General features: G+C 37.3%; 1 protein-coding gene across 6 annotated transcripts in view; it reads left to right on the top strand.

Moving 5' to 3' along the window:
* Positions 1 to 321: 321 nt before the first annotated feature.
* The window catches only part of RIT2 (Ras like without CAAX 2), a 222,351-nt gene continuing 209,328 nt past the window's right edge, over positions 322 to 13,344 (top strand). For 5 of the 6 annotated variants that reach the window (XM_085528753.1, XM_032441364.2, XM_085528751.1 and 2 more), the window contains exon 1: positions 418 to 745. In XM_085528753.1, the coding sequence (XP_085384879.1) occupies positions 646 to 745 (100 nt within the window). In that variant the 5' untranslated portion in view covers positions 418 to 645. Of the gene's footprint in view, positions 746 to 13,344 lie in introns of all 6 variants that reach the window. The other variant, XM_032441362.2, reaches the window with a different exon arrangement.

The raw sequence follows: 13,344 nt of genomic DNA, 5'->3' as shown, positions 1-13,344 counted from the left end.
AAACTGCAGGGAGATTCATGGAAAGCAAACAATTTATAAGTTGTTGCTCTTTTTGTTTATGATTTTATTAAATGTAAATATTGCGAACTTTATGAAGACAGGATGAATATTGAAGTCCAAGTTAGCATGGAGGTTGTTTGATAGTCTGTTATTGCTTAAAATCGAAGAAAATGATACACAGAGTAGCAAACATCATAATTCAGAAATGTGATCCTTTTATTTTTTTTTTTTCTTTTCTTTTTTTCCACCAGAAATTTTGCTACATTTTATTCCAGTGACACAGCAACACCCAGAGGTATCAGATCTATTGAGCATCACAAAACTGCTTCTGTCCAGGAAGAGAAACATGGAAAATGATACAGAGCTGGGAGGGGGCAGAGAGAGATTTTTATTGGAAGCTGTTAAAGTGGTTGCTATGAGACATTCTCCAGCTAACACAGGCAGAGCAGTGAGTGTAAGGCTGATAAATCGTACCTCTTGTATTATACCTTTCCATTCTGCTTTTTTTATCTTTCTTTCTCTTTTTTTTTCTTTTTTTTTTCTTTTTTCTTTTTAAACAGAGCTTTTAAAGTTGTTTAAGATCAGAGGCAGCATCTGCAAGTTGCTTTTTCTTCCCTTTTTCTCTCTTCTTCTGCCTCGTGCAAGATGGAGCTAGAAAATGAAATCAGCTCCTCCAACAATTCTTCAGCAGGCTCCAGAGAGTACAAGGTGGTGATGCTAGGAGCAGGGGGAGTTGGCAAAAGCGGTAAGTTTCAGCGGCAGTGTATCTGTGGAGAAAGGGTGAACTGGGAATGTAATGTAAAGTTCAAAGGAGAATGATTAATGAGGGATTTCATTCTTTATTATTTTTTTTTTCCCTTTCTCTCTCTCTCTCTCTCTCTCTTTTTTATTTTTTTTATTTTTTTTTTTTTGTACAGTGTTTGGATAAAAGGACCTATAATTGGTGGCTGGGGCAATGAGTCAGCTTAATTTGTTACAGAGTGAGATATTATAAGCCTTTTTTAATTAGATATTTTTTGCAAAACCACCCTTGGCTCCACTGTATAAAGGAGAGAGTGGTCAGTTCCCTGCTGTTAGTGCAACTGTAAGTGCTCATGTAACTTGCTGAGGGGGATGGATATAACTTGTTGGCCTGCTGGCCCTTGCCCCCAAGCAGAAATATTACTAACTGCAAAGTCAGCTGTTCTGCGCAAAGTGTGGAGGATGTCCACAGTGACTATGTTTTCTTCCCTGCAACTCCTGACTTTTTGCTGAGTATTATTATAGCTCAGCTGGCGCTGGTCTCCTCTCCTGTCCCATCAGGAGAATGCAGATTGCATGTCTGAGCCTCAGTCCAAGAAAGAAAACTTGAAGCATGCTTTAATATCACTGTCCTGTGCTGGCAAGATATGTCATTATTTTCTCTGGACAGTGTTCTCATTTTATCATCTTTGATTTATTCTCACTGACAGTTGCATTCTCTATCATTAAAAAGACCTTGCTGAATGTGCAGTGTTTGTCTCAGAAGCCAGCATATTGATCTGACTACATAACAGTCATTTATTTACATATTTTGGAAATTCAAAAAGAAAAAAAAGAAGAAAATAGATGAAGAGAAACTGGAAAAGTAATTCAATAATAGTATAATAGTTTCCAAGTAAATTTCAGGATAAAGAAAGTTGCAATTCTAAACTGTAATAGTTGTGTAAATTAAACAAATTTTATTTCCTATTCAAACAACAGGGCAAGGTGAAAATATAAAAGACTAAATAGAGCTAGTGCATATAATTTCCTGTCTGTATATGTTACCTCTGTTTTTTTATGTCTAGCTTACATTTCAGTGCCACATCTTTCAGTGACAGCTATTTCCCACTAGTATTGCTTAACCAAGGAAATAATTTTGCCACAGGTGCTATGATCACTACATAAAATGAGGAAGAATGCTTATCTCAGAGTAACTTTCTGTGATTTCAAATTAACTCATCCATAGCAAAGCAGATGTCAAGGATGCCTGCTGGAACTTTCAACATAATATCCCTTTTTTACCCCTGCAGCATAGCCAAAAGATGACAGCAATTTTTTCTAAGCATATTCTTTTAGGAATCATGTTGTTTTGAAGGAGAAGAAACAAAAAACAAAACAAACAAAAAAGACATACCATACTCATATTATATAAAGTATCACAACACACAATTTATATAGACATCAGAGAAACATGTTTCCATTAATGTTTCCATTTCCTATATGTTCCTAATGTTAGCTGATGAATTAATGAGACTAAAACCCTCAGAGTTGTGAATTACACAAGGTACTGTCACATCTCAAAAAATATATCAGATAATTATTTAAGAAGAATTGGATATCTTTATGATCTAGAGAAATAAAAATGGGATGAAGTGTCTAGTTATGACATTCAGTGGGATTAATGAAAATCTGAGATAAACTGGGGAAGAGGGGGTTATCTAACAATTAAGAGACTGATAAAGGAGGAAGACTATTTTTCGTTTATTGAATAGGAGTTTCCAGTATGGAATGGGTATGAAACATTTCAGTGAGAATGACTGAGAATATTGAGATTGTCCCTACTGCTCAAATTCCAATAGAGAAATAATTGATGTGAAATTGTAAATCAGTAATTAATATTGACCGAAGCAGATGTCCAGAAAGAATATTTCTATTGTTTGAAATGAAGGCAGCATTTTCCTAATGACCCACACTCACTGTCTAGAAAGTTATGTGTCTAGTTACAATAAAAGCATCAGAATTGAATAGGGATGAGAGAGAAAAAGTTCTGTTTCCGTCTCTGATTTTGATATATGGGATGACATATTGACAGTATCCTAGCTTCTTTCTTTTTCCTCTCTTTTCTCCTTCCCTTCTTAAACCTTGATAAAAAGAGTAAAAGTTGGGATTAAGTTTCTGAGTGGGAAATACCTTTTACATAAAAGACTTTCAGTACCTCATTTTGTTCAATATTAAATACATTAAGTAGGAAAATAATTTTCCTTAAGAGCCAACTCACAGAAATTTTAGAAAGCATCATTTTATCCTAAATGTAGTTCACTTTTATGGATGTCCTGGGTATTCTAGTCTCCTGTTTCCTACCCTCTTCTGTGTGACTTCATACTGTATATATGCAGGTCTTTTTACTGAAAACTTCGCATTTAATTTCATGGGCTGTGAGTAGTCATTATATGTGTGGACAGGTAAGAATGAGGAAGAGAGCACCAATGATGGATGTTCTTTTGATGTTGGTATTATAAAGTTGAGTTTTCAGTCTTATTCCTTCAGTTGTAAATTCCAAGACAACAGATTATACAGGATGACAGTCAATCTCTTGCTATTTGGTCTACCCAGTGTAGCAGAAGTTCTATAAGACTTGGCAATACAAGTTAAGCTCAGCACATTCATATCTGAAAGCTACCAAAGAAGAGTAATAATGTGTAGGGAGGAAGTGGTTTAAAAGTTGTGATTTACTGATCTGACCATTTCAAAATGAACTCCAGGAAAAACAAAATAAAACCAAACAAAACAAAAAACAAAAAACAACAAAAAAAATCCACCAAAAACATTATACAGATTCAGAACAGATTTGTGGCAGTGATACTTAGACATTATGCACGGATGTATTCACCTGAAAAGGTATTTATCTGTCACTATTAGTGATTATAGATTTCATACTGAGACCCTTTAGAATGTTCCATAGTGTAACCCTTTACAGCTTTATGTTTTTGTTTTTGTTTTTTTTTTTTCCTGAGTAATACACCAATTTATTACCAAGCACACCGATATGTTTTGCCATACATTTGGTGCGAGGATAGATAAAAATAAAGCTAAAACTAGGAAGTAAAGTGAGATAAAAGACTATGAAATGGGGAAAAGAAAAAAAAAAGAAAAAAAAAAGAAAAAAAAAAAAAGGATGTAAAGGAATACTTTGATTAAAGGTGATTTTTTTTTTTTTTCCCACAGTCTTTCATCTGACTGCATTTGATACTGAAATTAAACATCTATAATACTCATTCTGTGCGTGTTTTCACTTAAGAAAACATTTTGACACTGTCTTCTCAGGTTTTATGAGAAATCTCAGGTTAACCCAGTACTGTTCAAATCTATCTCAAATTGACTGACAAAATTAGACAAAATTAAATTCTAAGAATTCTAGTGCATTTGAAACAGATTTTGCTTACAAATTTCTTTTTAGGCTCACATGTGAAAGATAAGCCTGATGACAGCATGTTTCCTAACTTTTGTTTTCAGCTTTATTTTGCAGTGTTACAAGCAAATATACAATTGCTCCTAAGTCCTGAAGCCAAGCTCTAATGTTTTACATTTTGTTAGATAATTACACTAATAACAATATTTAATTGCTGTCCTCTCTTTAAAACAATAGCAATGATTTACTAAGGGGATGTAGAATGACTTCCAAAAGATGTAAAAAATTGGTATAGCTAAGCAAGTTAATAAAATAGAAAACCTTTAACACATGAAAAAATTACTATCTAGGCATCCTTCAAATATTCCTGTTATTCCATGATCTAAGCATACTTGCATTTGCTGAGTTCAGTGACAATGGTCGTCGGATATACATATATATATATTTTTAATTATTATTATTTACTAATTTTAATTAAAGTTTATTTGTGTAAGGGTGAAGACAAGTTATTGATATTTCTGGTAACTAGAATAATGTGTTTATATTAAATGCAAAATTAGTTAAACTAATATATTTCTAATTGTAATACATAGGTTTTTGGGGAAAGAAAAAAAAAATAGCAAATACTCGCTTTTGCTATTTTTTTCCATCTTACTTTGTTGTTGTTGCTATTAAATAACCTATTTCTACAAATACAGGTGACTCATCCGATTTGTTTCAGGATCTTGCATACAAAATAATTCCAAAACGTATGAAAACAATAACAATTTTGTGATGCATGAGCTAGTAGGGATCAGATTAAATGCCTAATTTTGCTTTTATTCTTTGATTCCGATCCAATCTGCTTTTCTTGGACTACTTTTTCCATTTATTCAGATTTGATCAAGAAGCTTCACTGTCTGTTACTTTCAAGCATGTCCTAATACTCAGAGTTTGCAGTAAATAGAGATACTTCTCAGATCGTGGAGTGCATTCCGGAGAATTGATTCATTTCAGCTATTTGTTAATCCCCTATAGATAAATTAGTGTGTGATACAAGCTACATGGAAAGAATAAAGTGAGGTTGCATTGATCTGAGATTGGAAAGTAATACTTAGTTCTGCTGATATAGGTCTTACACCAGGCTAAATAACCTAGAATACTCTTCAGAAATTCATCAGATTTACTCAATAGATAGGGCTTTTTATTTGTTTGCTTGTTTTTCTTCTCCTTCCTGCTACTTACACTGTAGAACTATACTACAATTTCACCACATCTTTCCTAGTCCAATATTGCCACTGTCTTGTCCTCAGTATTCTCCCAGTAGGATACAGCTGTTTTCCCAGATGCATGGAAAGAAACTGTATTCTGTTATCTTCTGAGCCAGACCAGTATTCAAAAGGAGAATTAAGTTACTGCTCAGTACAAGTTGACTTGAAAAATGTCTGAGTGATTAGACTGTGGATTGCAGTTAGGGGAAAACAATTTTTTTCCCTTCCAAATTCAAAGTATAAATTTTGGTGTCCATTTTATGCTGCTTATTTTTTCCTAAGACACTTAATTACTGCAGAGCTCATCTTGTGTCCTCCCCCTCCCTAGTCCCCGCCCCTTCATCCTCTGTCTGGGGAAAAATAAAATAAAATATAAAATAAAATAATCTTGTAATATAATCCAATAATCTATCCAGTAGTGTTTTCCAGCAGTTGGTACTGGGTCCAATCTTTTTTAATGTGTTAATCTGTGGCATGAATAAAGGGAGAAAGCGCACCCTAAGGAGGTCTACTGATGATATGAAAATAGAAGTGGCTAGTACACCAAAAGGCTATGCTGTCATTCAACAAGTGGGTGTACTGGGGAACTGGGTGGAAAGGAGCTTTTGGAGGTTCAACAAAGGCATGTGCAGAATCATACAACTGAGGAGGAATAAAAAAAAATTATCAGTGGTAGGCTAGGTCTTGGCCTGTAGGAAAGGAGTTCCATGGAGAAGAACCTGGATGTCCTGGTGAACAACAGGTTGAAAATGTGCCTGTAATGTGTCCCTTATGGCCAAGAAGTCCAGTGGTATCCTGATGTGCATTAAAAACAGTGTGCAAGAGAAGTGATCCTCCCTCTCTACCCTGCCCTGGTTAGGCCATGTCTGAGGTACCATATCCAGCTCCCCATTTCAAGACAGGGAATTACCAGAGAGAGTCCAGCAGAAGGCTACAAAGTTTATTAGGGACTTGGAGCATCTCCTTTATGTGGAAAAGGTGAGAGATTTGAGATAGTTCAACCTGGTGAAGGGAAGACTGAGAAAGAGTCCTATCATTGTTTTTAAACATCTAAATGGCAGGAGTCAAGAGAAGGGATCATTTTGGTGGTGCCCAGCAACAGGAGAGGGAGCAATGGGCACAAATGGTTACACAGAAAGTTCCACATGAACATGAGGTAAAACATGAAAAAAAACATGAGAGCAAACCAACAATAGTCACCTGACATATCTGTTGGGCACTAGTATACCCGGAACATAAGAAGATCTGCTTGGTTACCTCTTGCAAAGCCTACCCTCTATTCTGTCAGTAGAAATGGGATTCATTCATTGAGCACCTCCATCCAGGCTTCTTCTAAATGAACAATGTTTTGAAGAGATTTAAGTTTGCAAAATAACACTTTAACGAGTCAACTTCTTCCAGTATGAATTACTGAAAAATAATTTTGCTTGCACAGTGAGCATTTCACTGAGATGGGTCCTGAATTGCTTTTCTCAATCATAACGCTTGCTATTAAAGACAGGGCTGTTTGGCAGCAATAAGAATTGAACTCTGACAGACCCTTCTGATTTCAGTCACATATAGATCAGCCATTTGAAATGCCCCGACAGAAATAAGGGAACAAGCGTTATTTCATGACAGTGACTGGGCACTGTCAATATCTTTGCTGAAAACAATCTGCTGAGGCAACCACAGGAACTGCTTCCCATCCAAACCACCCCTGCTGCGTCACTGAGCCATCTGCAACATTTTCAGCACATGCTATCTGCTAGAATTTGAATGACAAATGGATAGACCCAAATTATAGCCAGCTTTGAAAGAACAATTAGGAATTTTTATTTTTTTTCCCCTTTTCTTAACGTTTTCCTCTTTTCTTTTCCTTTTTTCTTTCTTTTTTTTTTTAATCTCATTCTCTGTTTTACTTATTTCCATACCTCTGCTAATCATTTTCCAATTTTAGTTTGTTCATTAACTGCAATTAGCTTCCTTCAAGACTTTCAATTTATTTATTTATATATTTCCAACATGGGAAGAAGCTAGTAGAAATGGGAAACATTCTGACACAGCACCACTCACTAGTATTGGATATTAATGTAGTGCAACATATGAGATTCACAGAGAGTTAGAAGACACCTTGTTGTGAGCTACAATCATTTATCAGAAAAATGTCTGATTGACATTTTGAGTTTCATAGTGTTTTTAAAAAAATGAGTTTCATAGTGTTTTAAAAAAATAGAACCTGTAATCACTCAACCGAGAGACTGGTACACATTGTTTTTCAGTGTACAATGACTACAACTATGTCAAAAGCTGTTGTTTAACTTCTTTCTTGGCAATCATATTTGGTATTTTGTGATTCTTATCTACTCTGGGTACATAAAGAAACTGTAACCAAATTTCACTGATACATTTTGAGATTTCTCTACTACCTTTATCTCACTTGCCTAAAACCTTTGTAACTGCGTGTGTTGTAAAGAATTGTTATCTTTTGAACAGGATATGCAACGTTTTTAGAAAGACTTCCTAAAAAAGGAATTTCTTCCTATTTTCTTGTCTAAATCTACCTTCTTCCAATTTGAACCATTTCTTCTTTTCCTGTTGCTGCCTGCCCTTATAAAAAGTCCATCCCCAGCTTTTCTGCAGGCCACCTTCAAGTACTGGAAGACCACAATAAGGTCACCATGGAACCTAATCTTCTCCGAGCTGAAGAGCCTCAGCTCTCTCAGCCTGTCCTCTTTAGAAGAGGTGCTCCAGCCCTCTGATCTTCATGGCCCTCCTCTGGACCTGCTCCAATACAAGGGTATTGGAGGCTCCAGAACTGGGCACACTATACCAGGTGGGGCCTCATGAGAGCTGGCTAGAGGGTCAGAATCACCATCCTCTACCTGATGGTCAACCTTCTCTTTTGTTGCTTTCAAATCAGTAGGACTTGATTTTTGAAACTGTGAACAATAAGATAGAAACTCTAAATTTCCCCTTTATTTGTATTTTTATTTTTATATTTTTTTCTGGAAGTTACTTAAATAGCAATGATTTCCCCCCCCCCCCCTATTTAGATTTAAATATATATATATTGGATTTTCTACACTGTGGATTGTCTTGTTTCATTTGTCTGAAGTCATACTGACTTTTTCACGCATCACACACAATTAGTCTACTAGGGTTCTGCTTCATAAAATAATAGATGATCTAGACTTAGCTTATGAGGCAGAAGTGTATTTCCTAGGCCTCATGATATCTATTTATGTTTGTAAATATGTGTTACAGACACTTCATTTCTCTACTGGGATGAGGGGAGAAAAGATAAGAGTCTATAACAACAACCCAGGTATCCCTCATGATGTGTTGAAGTGCATTGTCTTTCATTTGCAATAATTTAAGTGGATTTTCTCATGTAAATTGTAATAGTCAATTTGCATCATAATTTGTCAAGTAGTACTGATCTGTATTTATGATAGCTGAAGACAAAATACCATTATCTATTTATTTATTTATTTATTTATTTATTTATTTATTTATTCTGAGAACACACTCAAAAGTGTTCCTAGACAACAGTGGTCAATGCCTCGTTGTCTGAACAAAGAACAGGGATGAGTGGTTTCCACCAGGGATCAGTACTGTGATTGGTGCAATTTAACACCATCATCAATAACACTGACAGTGGGATCAAAATCACCCTCAGTGAGTTTGTGAATGACACCAAGCTGTGTGGCTTAAATGTCTGAGGGCTGACATGTCATTCAGAGACCTAGAAAGACTTGATCAGTTGGCCAGCAGAATATTATGATGTTCAACAAATGCAGTGCAAGGTCCTGCAGGCCCTTGCAACTAGTTGTAATTCCCACTATCAACATGAGATGGGGAATAAGAGGGTAGATTACAGCCTGCCAAAAAGGACTTGAGAGTGGACTACTAGTGGATGACAAGCTGGACGTAAGACAGAAACGTGCTCACACAATCCAGAAAGCATGTCCCCAGCTGGATTCAAAAAGTTGTGGCCAGTAGAATGAAGGAGGTGATCCTACACCTCTACTCTGTGCTGGTGAGACCTCACATGGTGTACTGTGCCCAGATGTGGCATCCTAGGTACAGGGGAGATGTGAACCTGTTGGAGAATATTTGGAGAAGAGACACAAAAATAATCCAGGAGATGGAACACTTTCTCTAAAAGATCAAGCTGAGAGAGCTGGGGCTGTTTAGCCTGGTGAATAAAAAATTCTGGGGAGACCTGAGAGAGGCCAATCAGGTTTTAAAGAGGAGCTAGTAGAAAGAAGGGGCCAGGCTCTGTGTTGTGACAAGACAAGCGTTTTCAAACTAAAAGATGGGAGATTTATATTTTATATGAAAAAGTTTTCTCTGTAAAGGTAGTGAAGCACTGGAACAGGTCAGCCAGAGGTCTATTGGTTGTTTCATCCCTGAAGACATTCAAGGTTAGGCAAGGCCAAGCTCTGATCAACATGATCTAGTTGTAGTTATCCCTATTCATAGCAGGGAAATTGGACTAGATGACCTTTAAAGGTCCCTTCTAACTCTAATGATTCTATGATTTTATGAAAATGTCAATTGGCTGTGATATTTAAGTGTAGAAAACCATTTAGAAATAAAGAAAAACAGAAGCTAAAAAAGAACTAATAGGAAGAAGGAATATAACATGGGTGAGCAGCTAAGAATATAGGACAAGAAATTAAGGAAAAACAAACAAACAAACAAACATAACACAGGGGTATGGAAAGAAGATGGGAGAAACAGAATATTGGATAACGTTGCATAAAAGTAGTGATAAAGAAGTGAAGGGATTGAAAGAAAGCAGTCATTCATATTTCAGAATGTGTGTTTCAGACTGTCTTTTCTTTGTGGCTCTGATAGATGCTACTGGCCTGTGGTTATTCCTCAGTATTTTCTGAGGGTGTCATGGGGACAAAGAGTACACAGGGATCATGTTAATGATGTTTTCTCTTACGTCTGTAACTCTCAGGTTTTTCACAGACTTGGTTTCCACAGTTGGATCCTGGAGATGTTGTAGCACAAATTTTCCTGGTACAGCCTTGTTTTTCCCATTTATTTCCATGATGTATCACCTCAACTCGGCCACTGACAATGTTATGTAAATCTAAGATTAACAACAATTTATTAGTTGCTAAACAGTTATACTTGGCTGTATGTTATTCTTAAGATGGTCCAGAACCGAATATATTTATGGCCTTTAACCCTAGCAAAACTCAGCACCTAGTGAAATCAGCGACAGACCTGATATTTCTAAGATTCTTCCCTGTCCATGAAAGAACTAGAACCATCCACATTCCAAGATGTAAAATATAGTAGTGAATCACAGTGGTAGTAAATATACGTTTCTATCAGAACAGGGAAATTATGTTCTGTTTTTCCCCAGTCTGGGAAAAATGTCAAGATGCTAAAAGATTGTAACTTTAAGCATCTTGACATTTTGACAAGATGGCATCTTCATATCCTGACAAGATGTTAGAGAGTAATGTCTTCATTGCAAGATGTAAGATTTTTAGAAGGGATAGGTAATGCAGGAAGGGTGGGGGAGTTGCACTCTCTGTTAAGAAGTGGATAGACTACAGAGAGTTGCCTCTGAGCATTAGAAATGACTGGATTGAGAGTTTGTGGATTAAAATCATGGACCCATCCAATAAAGTATATCTAGTGGTCAGAGCCTACTACAGACTACCTGAACGGGGGGAGCCTCCTTGCTTCAGCTACAAAAGATGTTGTGCTCACAGGCTAATCAGATGAAGATTTCAATCACCCTGATATCTGCTAGGAAAACAACACAGTGAGCTGCAAGCAATCCAGGAGATTCCTAGGGCCTACTGAGGATAAAAAATATGCTTCAGGTATTGGACAGACCAATCAGAGGTGAAGATTTACTTGGTTTGGTTATCACCAGTTGTTTTAGGTATGTTTGGATCCAAGACCAGATGCCACAGAAGCAGAGGCAAGCAAGCACACACTCAAGGCAGCACAGAGAATTATGAATTTTATTCAGCACGCAGGCACACCATAGGCATCCACTTTAGATAACCCCAGTAAGCATCAAGCATAAACTCCCTAAGCACATGCAATACAAGTCCTATTAAGCTAAAACAGAAGGACTGTGCTAAGGAAGCAAAACACTACTTACTAACCCTTAAGAGATGGACAAAAGGCCAAGTAGGAGAAAGAGAAGGAAAATGCCAGTGGTGGATTTGATAAGTAGTGTCATCAGGGTGTCCCCTGCTCCAAAGTACATTTTTTCTCTCCAAGTGCACTACAGCCTCCCTCCTGCTTTTGTTCTCTCCAGGTTCTGCAGGGATTTTTTTCCCCTTGCACACTGCAGACACATGGCCAATGCATAATACAGAGCCCAAGTGGAACACCTGCTTGCAAAAGAAGTAAAAATCAGATAAAGTAGCAAGTTCAGATCCCATAAAAGAAGATTACTGGCTGTAGCCACAAATCTACTGCCATTAGTACTGTCAGAATAGTTTGTTCCACCCCAGGATCATTCTTCCATCAGGGGACTTTAGGTCCCTGACACATCAGTCCAGGGGAAAACCTCTTTAAAGAGGTCAAGACTGGAGGCACTCTGGGATGAAGTCTGTCCTGGTTGAGTCTGCATTCCTCATGCAATGTGGTCTTTGCAAAAAGAAAACTATCTTTGGGGACATATGAATATGACAGAACTGGAAGCTCTTTAAGGACAACATTCTGAGAGATCAAGAACTCCCATCATAAGAAATCAAACAGAAGGCAGGAGGCAAGCTTGGTTGAACCTCCTGGTCAAACTGAGGAATATGAAGGAAAAATAGTGGCAGGGAAAACAGAGAAGGCTGGTCCAGGAAGTATACAGGGTTACTGCCTGGATATGTAGAGAAAGAATTAGGAAAGCCAAGGTTCATATGAAAATTAACCTGGCAAGGTATGTGAAAAATAGCAAGGAGGATTTATATAAATGCATAAGTCAGAAGGAAAAGGACAGTGTGGCTTCCCTGATAAATGAGAAGAGATAACTGGCTTAAACAGAGGGGAAAACATCAAAATACTCGAAGAATCCTTTGCCTCTTTGCCACTTCATGGTGCTCAGGCTTACTGCAGATTCAATATATCTTTTCTAATTGAGTGTTTTGAATGACACTGAGAAAAACTGTAGGCAGTTAGTATTTTGCAGGATTGAAATTCATGGGAGAATCCTGGGAACTGAATTCATTCGCAAATTAGCTACAGATATCTCAGTCTCACCAGGTTCCAGGTTAGGTTATGGAATGAATAATCTTGGGAGCCATCATGGACCAATTGAAGGCTGACCAGAGGACCAGGCTCAGTCAGCCTGGGTTTAAGAATGGTTGATCCTATTTGATAAACCTGAGTTCATTTTATGAAGAGCATTGGTGAGTCCTCACCTGAAGTACTGTGTTCAGTTTAGGGCACCTCAGTACAGAAAGGACATGGAGGTGCTGGAGCAGGTCCAAAGAAGGGCAACAAGGCTTGTGAAAGCCTTAGAGAATATAGAGACCATATTGCTCTCTTCCAGTATCTGACAGGACCTTACAGTAAAAGTGGGGTTGGTCTCTTCTCACTGATGACAGGTGACAGGATGAGGGAAAATGACCTCAAGTTGTACCATGGTAATTTTAGATTGGATATCAGGAAAAACTTATTTACAGAAGTGTTGTTAAGCACTGAAATAGGGTCCCCAGAGAGGTGGTTGGGTCACAATCCCTGGGTGCATTTGAAAACCATTTGGATGTGGTGTCCAGGGGCATGATTTAGTGGAGGGTTGTTAGAGTTAGGGTAACATGGTTAAGTTGTGGTTGGACATTATGATCTTCAAAGTCTTTTCCAATCTGAGCAATTCTATGATTCTATGATCCTATTTCTAAATCCTAGTAAAATCTAGATTTTGTCAGGATTTTTGGAGCTATTGTGGGGTGCCAAATGGACAGCCCTGTATAATGACTTCCAAGGACTGAAAGTTCTTAC

Source organism: Coturnix japonica, chromosome Z, assembly GCF_054131305.1.
Source record: "Coturnix japonica strain WE chromosome Z, WE-NBRP24, whole genome shotgun sequence".
Classification (NCBI taxonomy): Eukaryota; Metazoa; Chordata; class Aves; order Galliformes; family Phasianidae; genus Coturnix; species Coturnix japonica.
The sequence above is the reverse complement of the archived record's forward strand: the minus strand, read 5'-3'. Positions and strand labels throughout refer to the sequence as shown.